A 21,833-nucleotide genomic window follows, 5' to 3' on the forward strand; every position below is an offset into this window, starting at 1 on the left:
ACACACACCTTTAAGACATTACTGAACAATAAACAAATCGAATGGTTGAGTGTTTCTTGGAAAAGCAGCGGGCACATGTAGCTTGAGCTAAAAGCCTCTATTCTTGTTTACCATTTATAGGGCACAAACACAGGTTTGATACTACAGCCAAAAGGGCAGGACAGAGAAATAGGCATGTAGGAATGTTTGCAGTCTGCTACCAGTACAAGCGAGGCGTGGAACACAAGCCGTGGATCCTATTACTTGCCTAACAATGTCAATGCTTTGCCATTTCCTTTCCATTACCATACAAGCATGAGGAATGTAACGAAGGGGTGTGTCACTGCAAGAGTCTCAGTAGATGTGATATCGGTTCAGGTCCCAACAAACGCAGCTCCTCAACAGTTTTTCCAACTCAACAGGTATGGCTCATCTAGGCCACCACCCCGAGGGCAACCGCTCTCTCCCCGTCTCCAAGCTTACTTGCTTCCCTGAACCTTCTGACTGTACGTGCCAGCATGCTTGTACCCGGAGACGTAGCCAGAAGTGTCGACCAGGTCTTCGCGGCCTGCTTTGCCCTTGCCTTTCCCAGTGGGATCAAACCGCTCTTTGTGAGAACCGGTGAAGCGTGTTGTATCCGTAAGTCGCGAGACAGTTGGAGATGAAACCGCTTTCTATTGCAAAAGAGGGGGGCCAGAGAAGGAAGAAGTTTACACTTGATGAACAGTGGCTCTAAGACTTTTATACTATAAAGACTTCTAATCTGGTTGCAGATGATCCAATAGGATTGACTCAAGAGTTCTGTTAAACAGAAATCCAATGGCACCTTGAAGACTAACGACGTTTATCCCAGTCAGAGCTCCACTTCATCAGGTGTTCCTGTTCATGAAAGGTGATGCTGGAACAAATGGTGCCGGCTTTTAAGGTGCCATTGGCCTTCTGTTTAATGTTCATGCAACAAACTAAAATAGCTACCCCTCTGGGTTATTATCAAGAATCTGACAATGCAGGATGGCTGGCATTTCCAAGTGAACACAGGGCATGCCACCCAGCTTCCCTTCGTTTTTTAGCGGGTTCTGAGGCACCCTCTTGGTCACAGAGAGAGGGAGCTATGTCAAATATCTGAACATGCACACCTTTCCCAGCTCCCATAGTGGCTTCCTTGCCTGCCCACAGCCAGTCTTGCTGCCACATTTTGACTAGATGGTATCATTTGATACTACCCATGAACAGCTAATTAAAAGCTGCCTCATTTGCCCGCCATGGCTGCAATCCAAGAAAGCAATATCCATGCATGGCAGAGAGCTGCGTACACCCCCAAGGTTTTTCTTTGTAGTTTCCAAAGCAGTTTCCTGGCTCATGAGCCAAGCCACATTTTAATATTTAAACTGAGAAGTCGCTTTTTTAACACCTGGTATAAACTTCAAATGAATTTCTACTTTCACAAATAATCATTTGTATTGCGGTCTAAAAGACTATGCCCTGACCCGGATAGCCCAGGCTAGCCTGATCTCATCAGATCTTGGAAGCTAAGTGGGGTCGGCCTTGTTTAGTACTTGGATGGGAGACCACCAAGGAAGCCCAAGGTTGCCATGCAGAGGCAGGCAGTGGCAAACCACCTCAGAACATCTCTTGCCTTGAAAACCCCATGGGGTTGCCATAAATCAGTTGCAACTTGATGGGAAATTTAAAAATGGGCTACACCACGGGCCTTTATATATTTCCCCCAGTCAACTCTACTGTGCTCAAAAGACTCTGAAACTATGGGCTGCGTGGTCAATTATTTCGTAACACTGAATTCAATCTGAATTGACATTACATAAGAACATAAGAAAAAACCCTGCTGGATCAGACCAAGGCCCATCTAGTCCAGCAGTCTGTTCACACAGTGGCCAACCAGGTGCCTCTAGGAAGCCCCCAAACAAGATGACTGCAGCAGCACCATCCTGCCTGTGTTCCACAGCACCTAATATAATTGGCATGCTCCTCTGGTACTGGAGAGAATCGGCATGCATCATGACTAGCACCCATTTTGACTCGTGGCCATGAATAGCCCTCTCCTCCATGAACAAACCTAGCATTTCCTAACATGTTCCCCAAATTTAGTGATTATAACAACAAAGATAATCTGCCTTCTCTGTGGATCCCATGGGGCTCAAATAATATAGAGATGGAGAAAGTTGTTGTACAGCTTGGATCTATTTTTCTTTCCCACTTTTCCCACTTTGTCTTTTGAAGTGTGTATCATTATGTCTTCCAAGACTATTTTTGTACCGCTGTTGCTCTGGCCCTGCTCAAACAGTCTTGGTCCTTTGTTCTAAACAGCAGAATTTTTGGGCAGCCTAGGCCTTTAACATTTTCAACATCGAAGCCTGATGAAGACAGTTTTAAAATGCACATATAGAATTCTGAAATCTAATTAGTCCAGCATCCAAAAGGTAAGACAGGAAACTCTAAAATGGAGGCAGGATTTCAGAAGAGGATTAGGTTGCCAGATCCCCACCGGAGGCAGGGGATCCCCTGCTTTGGGCCCCCTCCCCCTGGCGCCATCCAGCTGGCCTGTGGGGGGTCTTACCAGGCACAAAATGAGGCCTAGGCCTCAACGTCTTCGGCGCATTGACATCACGCCATGACATCACCAACGACGTGGGAGATGCTCTAGTACTTGGGCAAAACTACCAGAGTTTTTTACCAAATACCAGAGCATCTCCCACATTGTCGGCAATGTCAAGACCGTGCCAAAGACATCGAGGCCTAGGCCTCATTTTGCACCTGGTAAGACTCTCTCTCACACACACCAGTCGCCAGAGGGTACCTGGCAACCCTAAACAGGATTAATACATTAACTCTCCAGTGTATGTATAGCAGGGGTTCCCAACGTGGTGCCCATGAGCATCATGGCACCCAGCACATTTTCCTGGCATCCGCCAAGTGTTTTTAGAACGTGGGTGGGGTCAGGTGGGGCTTTTGCCCAGCAAGGCTTTTGATTGGCCACTGGAGACCCAATTTGCCAAGCAGATTTCTAAAAACGTTGCTTTGGCAGCAGCTGCTATCTCAGCACAAGGATCTTCACTGTGTGACTGAAGGTGAGCTGCGGCAGCCATTTTGTGGATTGGTCCACCTGACTGTGTTGGAATTCCAAAGATGCCCATAGGCTCAGATAGATTGGGGACCTTGATATATAATGTCAGTACAGCCTGGACTGGTGTGTTATGGGTTTTGTCAGCACTAAGGGAGAAGCAGAACATGTTTCCTAAGAGAAAAGGAGCCTCCTTGGATTTCCCTCCAAATTGTTCCTGGCTGAATAATCACAAGGCATTCCCAAGTCTACCTGAAGACATGAAGGAACATCACCACACCTTTCTTCAGAGCCAGTGTTGGCAAGCCTTTCTGGCCATCTTTGAGGACTAATCGTCCTGGAGGACAGGATGATTAAACACTCTTGCCTCCAGGGGCACAATCTTCAAAAGAAAAAAAACCCCGGAGAAGAGCAACTCTATGGCTCTTTGGATGTACTCAAAAGACCTTAGAAGATAATGAGCCACACGGTGTCAGAGTTTCCATTCCTTTGTTTTCCACCGCTCCTTAAGGTGTCATGAAATTTATAGTATGGATGGAAGATTTCACTTTCCAACTGTTCTAGAATGGATTAATGTTCTCCAGGCTTTTAGCATATCAGCCAAAACACAAACGAAGCTGCAAGGTCACCAAAACACTGTAGGGTTAGTCTTCAGAAACCACAGATTTACATCCTTGTAAATTTCTCCACTCTGCAGCAATAAACTGTGGGTATGACCAACCATTCCCAGTAGGTGACAGAATAAAAAAGTAGCCCTTAAATATAGGACCCACAGTGTACCCCACAACCCCTTGAGGGGTTGACCACAGAAAACTCAGTACAGGGCAGGACTGTCTTCATACACCCTACCCACCCACCAAAAGTGCATCTCTGTTGGCACGTCACACTAGAAAGTCACAGCTTCTAACAACCGTACAGAGAACATGCCTGAGATAAGGGGAACACCTCTTCCGGGCACTTAGACAACTCACAGGTAATAAAACAGATTTCAGAGTTTCATATGTGCATTTTAAAAATAGAACCAAGCTATACAGCAACTTTCTCCATCTCTACATTATTTGAGCCCCACAGGGGATCCACAGAGAACAGAAGGCAGATTAACTTTGTTGTTATAATCACTAAATTTGGGAAACATGCTAGAAAATGCTGGGTTTGTTCATGAAGGACTATTCATGGCTACTAGTCAAAATGGATGCTAGTCATGATGCATACCGATTCTCTCTAGGATCAGAGGAGCAGGCCTAATATGTTAAATGCTGTGGAACACCAGCAGGATGCTGCTGCTGGAGTTGTCTTGTTTGTGGGCTTCCTAGAAGCACCTGGTTGGCTACTGCGTGAACAGACTGCTGGACCTTTGTCTGATCCAGCAGGGCTTTTCTTATGTTCTTATGATGCTTCAGCTTGCTGCAAAAGACTTTTTTGTATGATAAAAGTGCAAGACAAATGAATTGCTTTCAAGGGACCGAGACTTTTTAGGTGGGTGAATGAAGAAAGCCAGGCAGAAATTGAAGCTTCCTTCCCTTCTGCAACCCCAGGATACATAAAAGGAAAGCAGTTTGGACAACTCTTGAAAAGAATCTCTTAGTTCAAAGCTGTCAATTGCCAATTAGCTGTGTGTGATCATAAACTCCTGAGTTGGCTACAAAGCATCCCATACACGCAAAGCCTGTCTTTGTTAATTTTGCTGAGCAAAAGAGATCAGATGAATATATGCCCAGGCAGACTGAAAACTGAGGGTCTTCTTTTGAGAGCGAACTGGAAGGCTTGGATGCTAAGAGGGGTTTGGGGAAAGAGCAAGGTTTACTGTAAGCCAGGTGACCATACCGTAACTCCAGCTATGACTGGTCCTTTCCCTTCAATGAGCTTGTGCATTTCTTGCACGGCTTCCTCGTTGCTCTTATCTTTAAACCGTTTCTTGGAGAGTTCCTGAAGGGCTTCCTTAAACTGATCATAAGTAATTGTCCTGGATTTGCCCCTGGAGCAGAAACACAACACAAATGGGAAAGATCAGAAAAAAATAGTCTGCGTGCAAGAATGAAGAACAGCCCGCCAATAATTCCCCGCAATTCATTTAAAAAGCCTTGGCCTTCCTTGCAATTTCCTTCAATGCACCTCTTAGGAGGCATTCCATATCACAAATCTGTGTCCGATTCATGCCCCGTCTGACTGGCAAAGTTCCCCCCCAAAGAATCCTGACAACTGTCGTTTGGTGAAGATGCTTAAGACTCCGTTAGAGATCCTCACCAATTCTCTTAGTCAACAGTAACTCCTGAGGAAAAGATTCTGCATACTCAAGGGATACTCTTAACAGCGCATTCCTGAGATGCGCTGGCGTCCCGACCGAAAGCCCTTAGGAGGCCGGCAACAGTGCACGCCGGCGCAAGGGCCCACACTGCCGGCACCCGGAAGGCGCACGCTGGCATTGGTGGCTCCAGCACCGGCATGCAGGCTTGGACGCCGGTCCCTGGCCGCGGTAGCGCTAGGCCCGGACACCGCCAGAGCCTCCCTCCAGCATCTGGCCGTGGCGGCGACCCAGGAGGCATTCCAGCATCCCGGAAGGTGTTCCTGGGGTGTAACGGCTCCTGAGCCGTTTTGGCTCAGGAACGCCCCCTTTTATTTTTAGCTAGGTGGTGTATCTCCCGCCACCTAGGTGGTATATCTCCCGTGCAACCCTATGTGGGTTGCACGGAATTTTTGCATCGGGCGGGGGTTTCGGCAGGGCTGCTGGGTTGCCTCCTAAGCCCGGCGGCCGCATTCCTCTCAGGTACATGCTGTAAGTAAGTGAAAAAATATTAAAGGACAACCTCTGCTGATGGGAGTTGTGTTTGCACCAAGCCCTCGAATATGACCACAGTATCAGAAAGAACTAAAAACCCCAGTGACGCAAACGGGAGAGGGAAGGAATTGGCCTCTGCAGCCAAGTTCACTACCTGCTGTTCACAAGTGGGGGGAAAAGGAGAGAATTCTGCCAGAGTGGGGTGGGGGGATACCCTCACCTCTGCTGCTGGACCCACTCTGTCCTTTCATCCCTTCTCTGAAGGGTGGGGTTCTGGATTTTCTCACAGTAAGGATTGCTTCCTATACCAACCATTTACAGTAAAGCTATAGAGAGAACAGGCACTGATCTCGCAACAGTCAGTCATGAGTCCAACAAAAATAAAAACATGAGAGTCAAGTCAGTCATAATTGTTTTTTCTCCGATGGGACTTAGTTAGTAGCTAACTTTGGTGGGATCACAGCTATGGTGTACTGGGGGGAAATGCCACAGCCCCCAGGACAAATATTAGCATTCAAACTTCAATTCTAAAATTCTCCTAAATAAAGTTTCAACTTATTCTGGCAAGCTTGAATTGGTTGCAGAGAATTATAGGTTGACTTGGAGCCTGAGGCGTTGTCTTTCAGGGGGTTTCCAGAACATTCTCTCTTGATTTCAACCAGAAATTTCAACTCTGATCAAACTAAAAGTAGTAATTCATGCAGTCTCATCGAAACCAATGAAACAAATTAGTTGCAACATTTCCCACAGTAGGTATATTCCTTGGGTTCAATGCTGTTGGTAAAAAAGAAAGGTTTTAAATAACTTCCCCCCCCTGCTTCCTCACAGCACCTTGGGGCTTCCCTACACCTGCTGGGCTCCCCACAATTTTCCTCCGGACTTTCCCAAACCTGCTTTGCTTCAAAGTTTTGAGGAAGATCACAGCAAGGCTGGGGAGGGGGGGTGACATGTGAGTGGGGGGGGGGTTGGATGTTCCCAGTCCTGCCCACAAGGCAGCCATCTTCCCTGCCCCAGTCCTTGGGGCATGCAAACCCCCCACACACACACACACACACCATGGTGGTCTTTTTTAACTGGCAACTGAATATTGTTACAACATTGTAGCAAGGAATCCATCATGTTCTGTTAATTCCAGGCTTTTTTTTTTTTTTAGGTAAGTCTCTGGCCCCGTGTTGCAGAGATATGCTTTTCTCCTTATATCTCTGCAACAAAATGAGCTAGGAATTTACATTTTAAAAAAAAATGAAAGATGGGAATTCAGAAAACCTAAAAGACAGATGCTTTAGAATGTTATAAGGATATACATATTCAATTGCTAATCTTTTTAAAAACCTGAAAAAGCCCCAGTACTGCAGGGGTGAGGTAGCCATTGCTGAGAGATAAAGAAAAAAATACTTATATGCATAGGCGTTACATGGCTGCATGACCTACATAAGTCAAGACAGTTTACCCAACATAGAAGTACAGTTTATAGAAATATCAAGATTTTGTTGATTCCAGCCTTCTACCATCAATTGTTCTACTACACTCTGTTAAACCTTTGTATGTTAAACTAAATTGTATGTTAAACTAAATTATGAATATATATATATATATATATATATATATATATATATATATATATATATATACACACACATATATATACAGGGGCCGGATCTGGCCTGTGGGCCTTATGTTTGAGACCCCTGGTTTTGACAGCCAAGGAACAATCAGCCTAGACTGGGTAGTCACAGGATGTTAAAAGTAAGGAGGGTGTTTGTCCTTTTGACTGTAGAGATTTTTTTACCACCTTAAAATTTATTCTTAGTCTTCATTTAATATTAACCTAGTATGAAAAATGGCAGAACAGGTCCTAGAGGACGCTCTAGTGCTCATGCGTGCACATTCAAAGGCACATTAGAGCAAGACACAAACACTTAAGGAATAGCAACTATGTGCATGTGCCCCCACTAATAAAACAGTGAAAGACATTCCAAAAATCTTCCTCTAAAGGTAAATGAGAGATATCTATTATTATTATTATTATTTTATTTTATTTATTTTTACTGCCCGCTCTCATTTCTGGCCAGGCCAGACTCAGAGCTGGTAGCAACAATTTAAAAACTTACAAGATACATGGGCCAAAATCAGTCTATGGTTCTTTCCTATCCTGAGCTGCAGAGATTCCTTTTGAGTATTCATACAATGATTTAGCATGGAGGTGTCAAACATATGGCCCAAGGGGCGGATCCGGCCCCTTGAGAGCTCTTATCTAGTCCGGAGGCAGCCACCTCCTTTACTCTTTAAAAAAAAAAATAATAATTTTTTTTTTCATACACTATCAATTAACATTGCCTTTCAATCTTATCTAATTCTCAATTAAATCTAACATATATATAACAATCATCTTCCCCTACTTTGACTTCCCCTCTTCCTTCTTCTATCTCTAACTTATCTTCGTAATCCTCTTAGCAATTATTTTCTAATTCATTATAAAAAATTTTATAAAACCTTCTACAATTATTAAAAAAGGAAAGAAAGAAAAAACAAGAAAATTAACTTAACTGATAACAAGTTGAATTAGTCTGTTATAATGTTTAACATTTTGCACATTAAGTTCATTTTTACAATAAACAATCCACGCCTCCCACTCCTTAACAAATTCATCATTATCTTTTTGATTTACTAACTCAGTCAATTTTGCCATTACTGCTAGTTCAAACATTTTATGAATCCAATCAGTTTTGTCCGGTATTTCAGTCATCCATTTAGCTGCATAGACCATTCTCGCAGCTGTGGTGGCATAGAGTAAAAAGGTTCGTTGTGTTATAATATAGTCTGGTATAATGCTTAACAACATCATCTCTGAAGTTTTGGGGATATTTTGTTGTAGAATTAGCCTTAGCTCGTTGTATATCATATCCCAAAAGTTTTTAGCTTTATCACAAAGCCACCAAACATGGTGAAAAGAGCCAACTTTGTCCTGACATTTCCAACAATTTGGCGACAGTCTTATATTGGTTTATCTTAAATCCTGAAACTTCACCATATTGTTTCAACAAAAGCAACAAATCCTTTATGGAACGATTCGGGTCGTCCAGAATAAATAACAGGTCATCCGCAAAGGCTCTTAATTTATACTCATGTTTGTTTACTTTTAAACCACGAATAGCCTCCATATCACTTATTTTGCTTCAGAGAGTTTCCAAAGTCAAACTAAACAGTAAAGGCAACAAAGGACAGCCTTGTCTTGTTCCTTTTTGTATCTCACAGTTAGCTGACATCGATTCATTTACTAGTATTTTAGCTTTTTGCACCTTGTAGATGGCATCAAGCCACCTCCTTTACTCTCGATCTGGGCTGGCGAGGCAGGGCCCGACCTGATCAAGCAACATTTATGTCATATCTAGTCCTTGTAACAAATGAGTTCAACACTCTGATTTAGCAGAAAAGGTCCCAATAACAATACAACGGAAAGCTCTTAAATGTATCTGGGGGGGTTTTCTACATACTGTAACCTATAACTATTGTTTTTTTACTCGAACTAAAATTGCTTTAAAATAACCCTATCAACTTAAAAAAAAAACCCCAACAGAATTAGAAAACGTCACTGGACTAGTAAGTAAAAGAAATGTTCCTAATTTTGGAACACCTAGAATCGAGCCCAGTAGCACTTAAAGACCAACAAGACTTTCAGGGTATGAGCTTTCCAAAGTCACAGCTCCCTTGGTCAGATCAGACTTTGACTCTCGAAAGCTCATATACCCCAAAAGTCTCATTGGTCTCTTGGATGCTCCTGGACTTGGATCTTCTAGCTGTTCCGCTGCAGACGAACACGGCTACCCTTTGAAACTATTCCTAATTTTGAGAGTAATCCAATCCAGCATAGGACCGAGCTCCTGGGATTTCAAAAAATCTTTCTGGATGATGGCTAATCCAAAGAGTGTCTGTGGGCACACCTACCATCTTGGGCATGGCCCAATGGGATTTCAATTTTTTCCTCGCCCCCTGCATACCACATCACAAACTGCTTTTGAAAGCCCACTTAGTTTCAGGAGTGGTTCACTATGTGGCTACTCTTTGAGACACGGACGAAAAGCCCCTTTGGGTGAACAGAAGTAAAGTGGGCTGCTCTTTGATCCTGGTAGGTTATTACAAAATAAAACCGGGCTTCTCTCCTTCCCACCACAGTAGTCTAGCCTTGATCTGCTTGGAACCAGCACCATAATCTTGCTCCATTGACTTGGGAAGCCGTCTGCAGTCGTGAGCCCGAGGGCAGGTCAAGGGTGGCCCACCCCCTTTCGCATCCCTGCTCTGGTTGTCCTCCGCAGCTCCACCGTCCTTCTGCTTCTCTCCACTCGCCCGCACTCCTCCCTTCTGCCTGCATCTCTGCTTTCGGCGGTGGCACTGATGGCTACAATGGAAAACCCACAAGCGGGAACAGGAGGTCACTGGACTGAGTAGCTGCCTGGCTTCGCTGCTCAAAGCGCTGGCTCCTTTCCTTGTCAACTATGATGTCATCATGCCACACAATACAGCACCAGCCAATCAGAAAAGCCATTCACTTCAGGCAACTGACAGTCAGGTCCTATTGCCACTGGATCCCTGCCTCTGTTTCCTTGGCAGGGATCCTGATCCAAACAGCAGCTGCCTCATTGAGAATTTGGATGCTTCAAGTGGATCCTCTTGGAACAGAGGAGAACCAGGTTTGATTCCCTACTCCTCCATGAGTGGCAGACTCTAATCTGGTGAATGGGGTTGGTTTCCCCACTTCTCCACATGGGTGACCTTGCGTTAGTCACAGTTATCTCAGAACTCTCTCAGCCCCACCTACCTCACAAGGTGTCTGTTGTGGGGAGGGGAAGGGAAGGTGACAGAAGCCGGTCTGAGTCTCCTTAAAAAGGTAGAAAAAATCGGCATCTAAAAACCAACTCCTCTTCTTCTTAATAAAAAAATTAACATGCCACAAACACATTAAATGTCTCATATGCATGGTGTAGTGGTTAAGAGTGGTGGTTTGGAGTGGTGGACTCTGGAGAATCGGGTTCAATTCCCCACTCCTCCACATGAGTGGTGGACGCTAATATGGTGATCCGGGTTGGTTTCCCCACTCCTACACATGAAGCCAGCTGGGTGACCTTGGGCTAGTCACAGCTCTCTTAGAGCTCTCTCAGCCCTACCTACCTCACAGGGTGTCTGTTGAGGGGAGGGGAAGGGAAGGTCATTGTAAGCCAGTTTGGTTCTTCCTTAAGCGGTAGAGAAAGTCGGCATATAAAAACCAACTCTTCTTCTTCTTTATTTTTCTGAAGCTGATAAAGTTGCCCTGAGAACTAGAGAGAGGTGTTATTGTGACATCTGGCACTAGCCAATTCATGCTATTCACGCCTGGCTTTTGCTGTAAACTTGCAGAACCAAGTTGTGTTTTTTTTCCTCCTCCTGAGAGCCTGGCTCAGGAGAGGGAAGTTTGTTGAGCCTGAACACGAGTGAACAGGCTGCCAAACTGCTTATACAAATGGCACTTCTCTCATTACTCTTAGCAAGCGCAGCGAGCGAAGCATGTTCCTGACACATTCCTACATGTTTGTAAACTGCATATGACCATCGTACTTTTATTTACTCTCCAACCTGTCATGCTGAAGCCCATTCCACGTTCGTAAAAGAAGCAGAACCCAAAGGGAAACCGAGTACAGTCAAAGCTGTTTGCTGTATATCTGCAGTGGTTCCTTTTCAGGAATTTCAGAGCAGCAGGATTTGCTCGAGGCAGATGCTCATCCGTCAATAAGCGGTACAGTACTGAAATGCCAACATAAGCCAGCTGAAGCAGCGGCTGCCTGACCTAATTAACCAGTTTCAAACAGAAATCCTGATAGACTGTGGGCAATATTTGATCTCTAATTACTCGCCTTGACCTTAAATGTGCTTCCAATTTATTTTCTTTTGCCTGGGTTGAACACTATGACTTCCCCAGAGGTTTTAGTAGGTTGCATCCGTAGGGGGAAGGGCTAGTTAAATTCTTCCCCTTATATGTTTTCCCTGCCAAAAACCATCATCCCTGTGCTGGTTTGATTCACCACTTTAAACTGCAGTCCCAAAAGCTGCTTTCTGTAAAACAAATAAACCTGGTGGGAGGGGGGGGAAGAATTATTAGTGGAAGTAGCAGTAACATGCAGTTCTTTCCTTAGTTTGGAGAACAAAGACTGTCAACAGGAAAACTGCTAACTCTGGCACACTACACTGTACTTGGCACATAAAACCTGGATTAAGAGTTAACTATATCTATAAATCCTGCTTAAAGCTGGGAGAAATGGGTGGGAGAGCATCTTGGGAAGGCTACGACATAGCAGGAAGGACACTGCTATGCTCAGGAAGCAGAAACATGGTTCCCCTTGGCATATGCACAACAGTAATCAGGTCAAGAAACTGCACCCACATTAGAATTAACAAGGGTTTAATATCGCCTTTGTACTGAGTCTAACACTGGTAATGCTCTGCAGAGGCCTCAGAGGATCAATATATCTAGTAATCAATGTTCCCCCTCTGTGAATACTTAAATCTGGATATCAGGGCCATTTAGACAGAATGGAGATCTCTCAGCAAATTCCTAAATTTGCAGACAAATTTGAATTTTTTTTTAAAGGCAAGATAAGAGGATCTGCGGGATAAAAATGACAAAGAAGAGCATAACATAAAAAGCTTCACAGACATCGTAATATCAGTAATGAAACAAAAAACATCTGACTTATATAATGGAACACATATATACATTTGGAACTTTTTCTGGGTATAAATTGAATAATAAGAAAAGTGATGCTGTTACCATCAACAAAAAACAGAAGAAGCAGAAATAGAAAAAAAGAGAGAATGTGATATAACCAGAAAAACAATAAAATAATTGGGAATTTATGTAACAGGACAGAACAATACACGTCTCAAGGACAACTATCAAAAAGTCTGGATAAGTATTAAAGAAGATTTGCAGAGATGGAAAAAGTTAAGAATTTCATGGCTAGGAAGAATATCTGCAATTAAAACTAATATATTACCAAAGCTAACTTTTTATTTCAAATGTTACCAATTTATATAGAAGAAAAGGCTTAAAAAGAGTGGCAGAGAATGATTAACAACTTAAACTGTAGTGCAAAAAACCAAGAATAAGATTAACAGCTCATTCCTGAAAACTGGGCCGAAACTTCTTAGGAGGAGGCGTGACCTCGCCGCCAGCATAAGTGTGTGTCATCCGTGTTTAAACGCACTTACGCTGGCGGTGAGGCCAGTCCCACCAGCAGCAGAACGCCGCGGGACAGCATCTCCCCCCTCTGCTGGCATGGCCTCTCCATGGCGCAGGCCACAGCGTAGAGGTCGTGCCAGCACAGGGGAGCATTCCGGGGGCGTTCCGGGGGGAGCAGGCACCAGGTAGGCGGCTTCCTATCATGTTTTGGCCCTCGCCGCTGGTGCCGGGAACGGCGGTGCTGCGACTGCTTTTTAGCAGGCGCAGCCTCGCTGTTCCCTATGGGGCAAAAGGCCCTGGTAAAACAAAACCAAAAAAAAAGCCGCGAAATGGCTGTTTTTTCTTTTGTGGAGTGCGCAATTCGGCTTAGGAAGAGGCGCCGCAGCGCCTCTTCCCCGCCGACTTCGCACCCCGCATTTTAAGGAATGGGCTGTTAAAATATTACAAGATGGGGGGGAAAGGTGGTTTAGCAGTATCAAATATAAAGCTATATCGTCAAGCGGCCGCATTAGTCTGGTTGTCAGATTGGATCATTGATTCCCAACGGAAGGACAACAAACCTGGAAACAATCTATGTTAAAGATGCTATACATAACTATCTATGGATCAAGAAATCATTAAGGACAGTTCAAATCCAAGACAGGAAACCTGTTCTGAGAGATGGTGCAGAAGTAAACCAAGCGTGCAATCCTGAGGGGGAGGGCCGAAGCTCCTTGGGAGCCGCCGTGACCCTCCGTTGGCGTTAGTGCTCATTTAACCCAGGATAAGGGGCACATGGCATCACAGGTGGCGTCCATGCTGGCCCCGGGATGCCACACTCGGCACGGAGCTCGGGCACAGGCGTTGCCTTCTGGCAACATTCCAGTGGTGCCAGCGTCATGGGAAGCGTCCCTGGGGGGTGGAGCTGCCTTTAGGAAGCTTCCAAACCCCTTTCAACCCAGGAACGCCCCCCTCAAGCTGCAGCATTGCTACGCCAGTTATTTTGGTGGAGTAGCCTCGCTTTCCTCAATGGGGGCATGTTCCCCATTTTATTTTGTAACAGTCTTTTATTTTCTTTGTGGCGGCCAGGAAGCCTCTGTAGAGGCAGTGTGGCTTATTGTGAAAGAAGTATAAGGATAATTGACCTTATAACTTGTGAGAATATGATGGATAATCAAGGAGAAATAAAAACTTGGGAGAAAAATCAAAGAAGGAAAGAATATGCATTGGCTCTTATACCATCAAATAGTGACCACATTAAAGGAACACATAGCTTCAGAGGGAGGCCAACTAGGAAGACAGATTTTGAACAATTAATAGCTACGAATACATGACACTTGTTAGGAAAAAATTATAAATTTTTGTTGCAATATGATACTGAAACTGAGCAGGTATGATAAAATGGATGCAAAATTTGGGAGGAAACCTATATGAAGCAATGGGAGGATCTATGGACTAAAGAAATCAAACTTACAGAATGTCAAACACTAACAGAGAATTGGTATAAAATGTTCTATAGATGGTATATTTCACCCAAAGATATAGCGAAAACTCATAGTAAACTACAGTGGGAACTGTTGGAAATATCAAAATATGGATGCATCCTTCTATTATATATGTTGGTCATGCAGGAAAACAAGAAAGTATTGGACAGAGATTCATGATGAAATGAAAAAGATTAGGAAAATTAAGTTTTTGATGGACCCCAAAAGTATGTTATTAAATATATTACCAAGTAATATGCCAAAAATATACAATGAATTATTCAAATATATGGTGACAGTGGCAAGAATAATATTTGCAGCAAAATGGAAAGCAGATAAACGCTCAAGTCAAATAGAATGGAAGAACAAATTACCGGAATATGCTGTCAAGGCAAAACAAACACCCTGTATACATAATAGACCAATATCGGAACAGAATGCTTTTTATACATACATGGTTGGAAGTTTAGAAGAGAATTAAAATAAAAAGGAACATATTTAAGAGAGAAATGTTTTATAAGAAACTTTATTGTTAAGCAAACGCAGAGGAAAACAAGACTAAGTTGCAATGTAACTTAGTATAGAAATGAATTATTAGAAATGTAAGTAATAAGTTCTATATATAGATGTTAAACTAATTAATGGTTATCTTTAGGTTGTAATATTAATAAATTTCTTTTTAAAAAGAAAAATTAAAACATGGGAGGGGGTAAATAAAAACAACCCAGAATAATAAGCATTGTTTGTGCAAGTGCAGACAAGGCATCCTTGTTGGCCCACCAAAAGAACAGGAGGGGGTCCTGCTGTATGTGAGCAGGGAAAAGAGAGGTTGCTGCTGCCTCTGCTGCTTCCCACAGCTGGGTGGAAGAAAGGTTGGAGAGGCAGAGGGGCATGGGCATGGGCAACAGAGAATCAGGCAGGAGGGCAGGCACAGAGATGGTGAGGGGGATAAGTGGGAAGCCAGAGTGCCGTGGAATGGTTAGGAAAGCAGGCTGGGGAAGGGGGTGTCAGATTGCCCCTCCCTCAGTTTCTCTCAGGTCTTTGTTTCATGTAATGTTTGGTATTTGAGTCTCCAACTGTTCATTTCTTTACTTCGGGCACATCCACCTGTTCAGACAAACTGCACTACAGCCCTTCTGAGGTGGTGTCATTTCAGAACACATGTGAGGGATTGTACATTTGAACGCTCTTTCATATCAAAGACTCCCTACCTGTGGAAAACAGCATGTCATGGAGAAGGAAGTCCAGCTTTGAGTTTCCCCTGAAATGCTAGATTTCTACATGCAAGACTATTTTTCTTTACAAGGGACAGCATTCAAATGTATGTCTTCTCACCCGCTTTTGTGAAACCACGGTAGTCTCTACAATTCAGGAAACACTGGTATCAACATAAAAGGCTTGTTGTAGGTTCCTTCCTTTATAAGATTAATGGAAGTTTGGAGGGGGGGAAAGAGGAAATCCAGAAGGATCCAGAAGAAAGAGAATCTAAGGGGAAGAAGGAAAATCTATGATGATATAAATTCAGAGATAACATCGGAGAATGGAAATGCGTATCAAAACTCACTGACCAGAAAATTAAATCAACAGGAAAATTACTACAAACAGGGCATGTAGAAGAAGTGAAACAAAGCAGCACACGTTTTTTAATGCAAGGAATATCAGTCGAAGAGCCCACTTTCAACGGTGAGGAACAGTGACCCTTTTATCAAACAGGTGTTGAAATAAATTAACTAGAAACTTGTGCCTTACTTGTAAGAATGAGTCAGGAGATAGATGATCAAACCATTCCTTCCCTTTAACACTCGAGCAGATGTGTGGCTTGTCTGACCCACCCAGCCAATAGCCACCACTGTAGCATGCTCCACGCTCAACACACCACACGTGGGCGCTGCCTATGGCCAGGACCAATTGGCAGGGGTGCCTCACCTTGATTCTAAAGCTTCAGCTGAGAGTTTTCTTCCCCCTCTTGTTCTTGCAAGCACAATACTTGCCTAAAGACCAAGCCAAGCAGAGGCATCACAAACCGATGCTCTCCAAGCTTTCTATGGCGGTGGTGGAAACTACCATCAAGTCACAGCCGACTGTAGGGTTTTCAAGGCAAAAGACATTCAGAAGTGCTTTGCGGTTGCCTGCCTCTGCATAGCAGCCCCCGTCTTCCTTGGTGGTCTCCCATCCAACTGCTAACCAAGACCAATCCTGCTTAGCTTCCGAGAACTGACAAGATTGGGGTATCCTGGGCTGTCCAGGTCAGGGATCCAAACTTTATATACACACCCTCTGTTTGTTAGGCATCTAAAAGATGGTGATAACTAAAACTATGAACATTGATCCAATCGCTATATACATTCCCACAAAGACCAAGAAACTGGCATAAGCCATATTCTTTAAATGCATAGGCCAATTTGTTTTTCCTCTCTGCTTCCCATTAGCTTTGATTTTAAATGCATATTAGATGCTTTTTGCTGTTCACTAATTCCTCCATGCAGCCTACAGAGAATCTGTTCCAATTAACCACTCTTCCAATGGGATTAATTTCATTTCATTATTTATCATAATTTTCACTGATGAAACTCTTTGTTAAAAACCCACGCTATTCACTCAGGCATCTAAGCTATTCTTGTAGCTTTCTGTTTTTACCCAAAGCTGTTTTCTGTACATTTAAACAGTAGTAAAAGTAGCATTGCATAACGTGGGGGTATAAGAGAGTTCAGTATTCAGGCCATGTAATATCTTTGGTACACACTTACACAAAGTTCTAGCAGAAGTCGCTTAAGCATGTTTTGACAGCTTTAAAAATTCCTCCTAGAAAAAGCTTCCTTAAGAGCTAAAACTTGTCAAGATTATTATTGAAGCAGAAAGAAAATGTTAAAGGCAGAGCAAACAGTATTAAATTATAACCCACACTTGATATTTCATAATGTTTGTTGAGTGTCACAACACGTATGCTTTTAATGGACAAAATATAATCTACCTGCAGGAACTGAATTTAGCAGAGGGGAAAAACTCCCTCGTAACTTCCCAGAGCCGGCTCAGGTTCACAGCCTGGAACGGAATGAACTTCTGTTCATTCATCAAAAGTGCTTCTCGCCGACTAACCCACAAGAACACCAAGGGCAGGCACAGATGCCCTCTGTAAACACACGCTGCCAGGGATCAGTGCCAGGGATTCTGGGCTGGCTCATGTCAAGAGAGAGGTGCGGCTTCTGGGAATGTTTTTGCACAGGCTGGGAAGCCTGTCCAGGGCGATCCCTGAGCAAGTATTCTGCTTTGTCAGGGATGTTTGCGCCAACATAGCAAAACCAGCTGGGAACCCAAAGTCAATGTCCAATTCCTCCGGCACAGGGATGGAGGCTGGAGCCGCAGCACCCTTCAGGGTTCCCTTCTTTACTGGTAGGACCTTAGGAGGGCCCCAGGCTGGCCTAGGGGAGGGCGGTTCGCTTCCACCCAGCTCCCTCTCTCTCAGGCCTGCCTGAGTTCTCCCTCTTTTGCAAACTAGGGAGTGGTTGAGTCTTCGGCCCTTCCTGGACCTGTCCTTTGAAGGGTTCCCTGGGGGAGGGACATTCTGGGTGACTCCTTCTCCCTCCAGTCCAGATACTAGTCCCTATAGACCAGGAGTCCCCAACTTGGTGCCCATGGGCACCATGGCGCTCACCAACATCTTTTCCTGTTTCCCTCCAAGTGTTTTCAGGAAGTGGGTGGGGCCAGGAAGGGGTTTTGCCCAACAAGGCGTCTGATTGTCTGTGCAGATTTTTTTAAATGTTGCTTTAGCAGCAGCTGCCAGTGCAGCTCAAAGATCTACAATTTATTGCTGAAGTTAAGCTGTGGCAATAATTTTGTGGCTGGCTCCGCCTCTTGCAGCAGCCATTGTGTTGCTGTGCCCATCATACCAAATGGAAGAAATTATATCCGGAATCGCCATCTGATTGTGACTGATCTTGATTCTTATTGGTGATCCAATTTTGACTGTTACCTGTGATTTACCTGCTATGGGAACGCTGACCTCCAACTGAATTGGATTGCTTAGGAGGGAAATTGTGTGTTAAGGAAGACCTGGATTCCTGAACTTAGATGTTGTTATGTCAGTTGTGCAATGTGTGTACTTTGGAGCTAGATCCGCTGTATTTTTGTTGTTATTTACTTGGTATTATTAAATACATTTTGTGTAAATAAGATTAATTTTTGTTACATAGCCAGTGTGCTGTATTTGCCATCTGATTGACCTGATTTGGGCAGTGTTGGAACAAAACTGGTTTATGAATTGGCCCTAATTTAAAGAACTGTGGATTATATTTATTGTTGTTGCTCATTGTAAGCCATACTGGGAGCCTGTTGGACAGATACGTAAGCAAACAGAAAGCAAATTACCCAGTTCCTAGAACTCGGGAACTGCAGTCAAACCTCACACTGCCTTTCCCAAATGTCCACTGTGATCAGGGGAAGCATCCAGCCTGAAGGGTTAGAGCCATACGATTGCCAATGAGGAAAGTCTATCAGGCCAGACAACCCCCAGTTTTGTAAGTAGCCAAGCTGCTGCGGAAACATCTGCCAAACTAACAAATCTCATCTTGAACAGTCCAGAGTCAAGGCCAGAAGCAGGCTGGGGTCAGAGTCACCCTGACCAGTCATTTCAAGCTGAATCAAGTCCATCAGGATGATCAAACAGCCTCCAGTCTTGTCGGCAATAAGCTTCCTCACTGCTAAGCGGACCAGATCAGGGGCTGAGTGTTCCTCGTCCTCCCCCAGCATGTACAAATCCCCCCCATTCTTTTTTTTTTTAGAGCTTCCACACGCACCTTGATCTTAATGTCCCCACAGTTAGCTGTAAGCAGTATCCGTGTGGCTAAGAAGACGCATACATCGGCTTGAACTTAACTGGGATGAAAGGTAAGATTGGTGTGCGTGTAACACTAACTGTGGGTAGCTCCAGGGAGGGAAGTGAATTTGCACATGAGGAAAGGGGGCTGTGCATGTTTACTGATGAAAGAAGAAGAGGGGAAGAAGCATGAGTCATCGTCCCACCGGGCATTCCTAAGCATGTTTAGGAGACTAATGTTCTGTCTCCACCAGACCTCCACCACAGCGTATCACTGCAAATAAGACCTCTAGACCCAAGTATGGGGGTGAACATGAGAAGAGCCCTGCTGGATCAGAGCTGTAGTCTATCCAGCATCCTGTCTTACCCAGAGGCTAGCTGGTTGCCCTGGAGGGCCAACGAATAGTAAGGTCTCTGTGCCCTGAAGCCGCCCCCTAGCACTGGAATTCAGAGGCTTATAGTTCCAGGCTGCGGAGGTTCTCTTTAGCCACCATGATTGGCACAGCCTCCACAATCCAATTTTAAAATCACCAATTATAGTGGCTATCACTATATTCACTGCCTACGAACTGATAGCCACAACATATTTTTAGATGTACAGAGGTGGAAAGCGCCATCAAGTCAGTCAACTTATGGTGACCCCATAGGGTTTTCAAGACAGAGACATTCAGAGGTGGTTTGCCATTGCCTGTCTCTGTGTTGCGACCCAGAACTTCCTTGGAGGTCTCCCATCCAAGCACTAACCAGGGATGACCCTGCTTAGCTTCCAAGACCTGATGAGATCGGGCTAGCCTCGGCCATCCAGCTCAGGGCTTTCAGATGTATACTTAAATGTATTGCATTTCCCAATTGAGAGAGACTGGTTTGGTTTGCTCGCCATCAAAAGGAGAAGAAAGTAGTAGGTCACGGTATAGAATGTGTTCTCTCCAGGGCCGGTGCTACCATTAGGCGAACTAGGCGGCCGCCTAGGGCGCAGACCTCAGAGGGGCGCAGAACTGGCCTGAGGGGCACAGTTTTAAACAGATTAGTTTCTTGAAAAATGCAAGTGACAATTTATATTTTTTATTTTAAGATAAGTACCACAGCAGTACTATGGAATATAATTATAATGTCTTAAAAAAGTTTTGTAGGAATACATCAGGCTTTTATTTTTTCTACAAGACATCTGTTTTTGAAAATTGGTTAGCAATGGGGGGGCACAAGTAGTTAGCCTTGCCTAGGGCGCAAAAAAGACTGGCCCTGGCTCTCTCCAGTCCCCCACTCTTTCCCTCCTCCAACGAGTTGAGTTGTAAATCACATCGTTGCAGTAGGAAAGTAAAAGGAACCTTGTAAGTACTGTCCCTCCCATTCTCTTGGAGAGTGTGAAAAGTGGTGCTTTAAAAAAAAAAGCTAAAGAGGGTATTGTTGACAGAGCAGCACGCGCCACACAAACAAGTGGTAGAAGGAATCTATCTGGAACGTTCGCCTGGTCCCAAGAATGGCCAATTTAGCATAACCCAGCAGGGTGCTCCAACCGGCAAGAAATGCTGCGTCACCCCAAGCAACGGGGAACTGTGGTATAAACAGACCACAGAAACATCCCAAAAAGTCAACATCAAAAAAACGGAGAAAATTCTCAGAACTAAAAAGCATTAACAGCAGATGTTTCCAATATTTCCTGCCAGTTTATCAGTTTATGTATTTCTTTCTCTCACAGGGAGGGAGAGGAACGACAGATCAACAAGGAGAAGGTGAGAGACAGGGCATCAAGTTGCTGATCCTGGCCCAGTGACACTCAAGGCTTCCATGGGCGAGTGGCAATGCCAACCCAGTTCTGAGTGAAACAACCCCAATGCCCGTATCTCAGGCCACCAGTGTTACCACCATTATATCTTCCAATGGGGACTGAACCAACAGCATACAACACAGTATGTACATCCCACAAACCGGAAGTAGCAAACATAATAAAGGATATAGAGAGGGGCCTTGGCTCAGTCGCAGAGCATCTGCTTGGCATGCAGAAGGTCCCAGGTTCAATCCCTAGCATCTCCAGTTAAAGGATTCAGAAGCAAATGATGTAGAAGACCGCCTCCTGAGACCCTGGAGAGTGGCTTCCAGTCTGAGTAGACAAGACTGATGGACCAGGGGTCTGATTAAGTATAGGGCAGCTTCAGTTATTCATGACATACTGTGTACTTCAATCACTGCTTGTTCTTTCATTAGGTTTACCTATCTCTGTATATGAGAAATTCACTGGACAGATGTGTCAAGTTATTGGCCACTTTGGCCAGCATGGTGCAGTGGTTAAGAGCGGTGGTTTGGAGTGGTGGAGTCTGATCTGGAGAACCGGGTTTGATTCCCCACTCCTCCACATGAGCGGTGGAGGCTTATCTGGTGAACTGGATTTGTTTCCTCACTTCTACACATGAAGCCAGCTGGGTGACCTTGGGCTAGTCACACTCTCTCAGCCCCACCTACCTCACAGGGTGTCTGTTGTGGGGAGGGGAAGGGAAGGTGATTTTAAGCCAGTTTGA

At 44.4% G+C, this 21,833-nt stretch overlaps 1 protein-coding gene across 1 annotated transcript in view; it reads right to left on the reverse strand.

Annotated features, from left to right (window-relative positions):
- Positions 1 to 458: 458 nt before the first annotated feature.
- Positions 459 to 21,833, reverse strand: part of TPPP (tubulin polymerization promoting protein) — a 38,165-nt gene continuing 16,790 nt past the window's right edge. Inside the window, exons 2-3 of the mRNA XM_056857734.1 lie at positions 4,883 to 5,033; positions 459 to 653 (exon numbers count right to left, since the gene is read on the reverse strand). Coding sequence (XP_056713712.1) covers positions 459 to 653; positions 4,883 to 5,033 — 346 coding nt within the window. The remainder of the gene's footprint in view (positions 654 to 4,882; positions 5,034 to 21,833) is intronic.

This window comes from Euleptes europaea, chromosome 11 (assembly GCF_029931775.1).
Source record: "Euleptes europaea isolate rEulEur1 chromosome 11, rEulEur1.hap1, whole genome shotgun sequence".
Classification (NCBI taxonomy): domain Eukaryota; kingdom Metazoa; phylum Chordata; class Lepidosauria; order Squamata; family Sphaerodactylidae; genus Euleptes; species Euleptes europaea.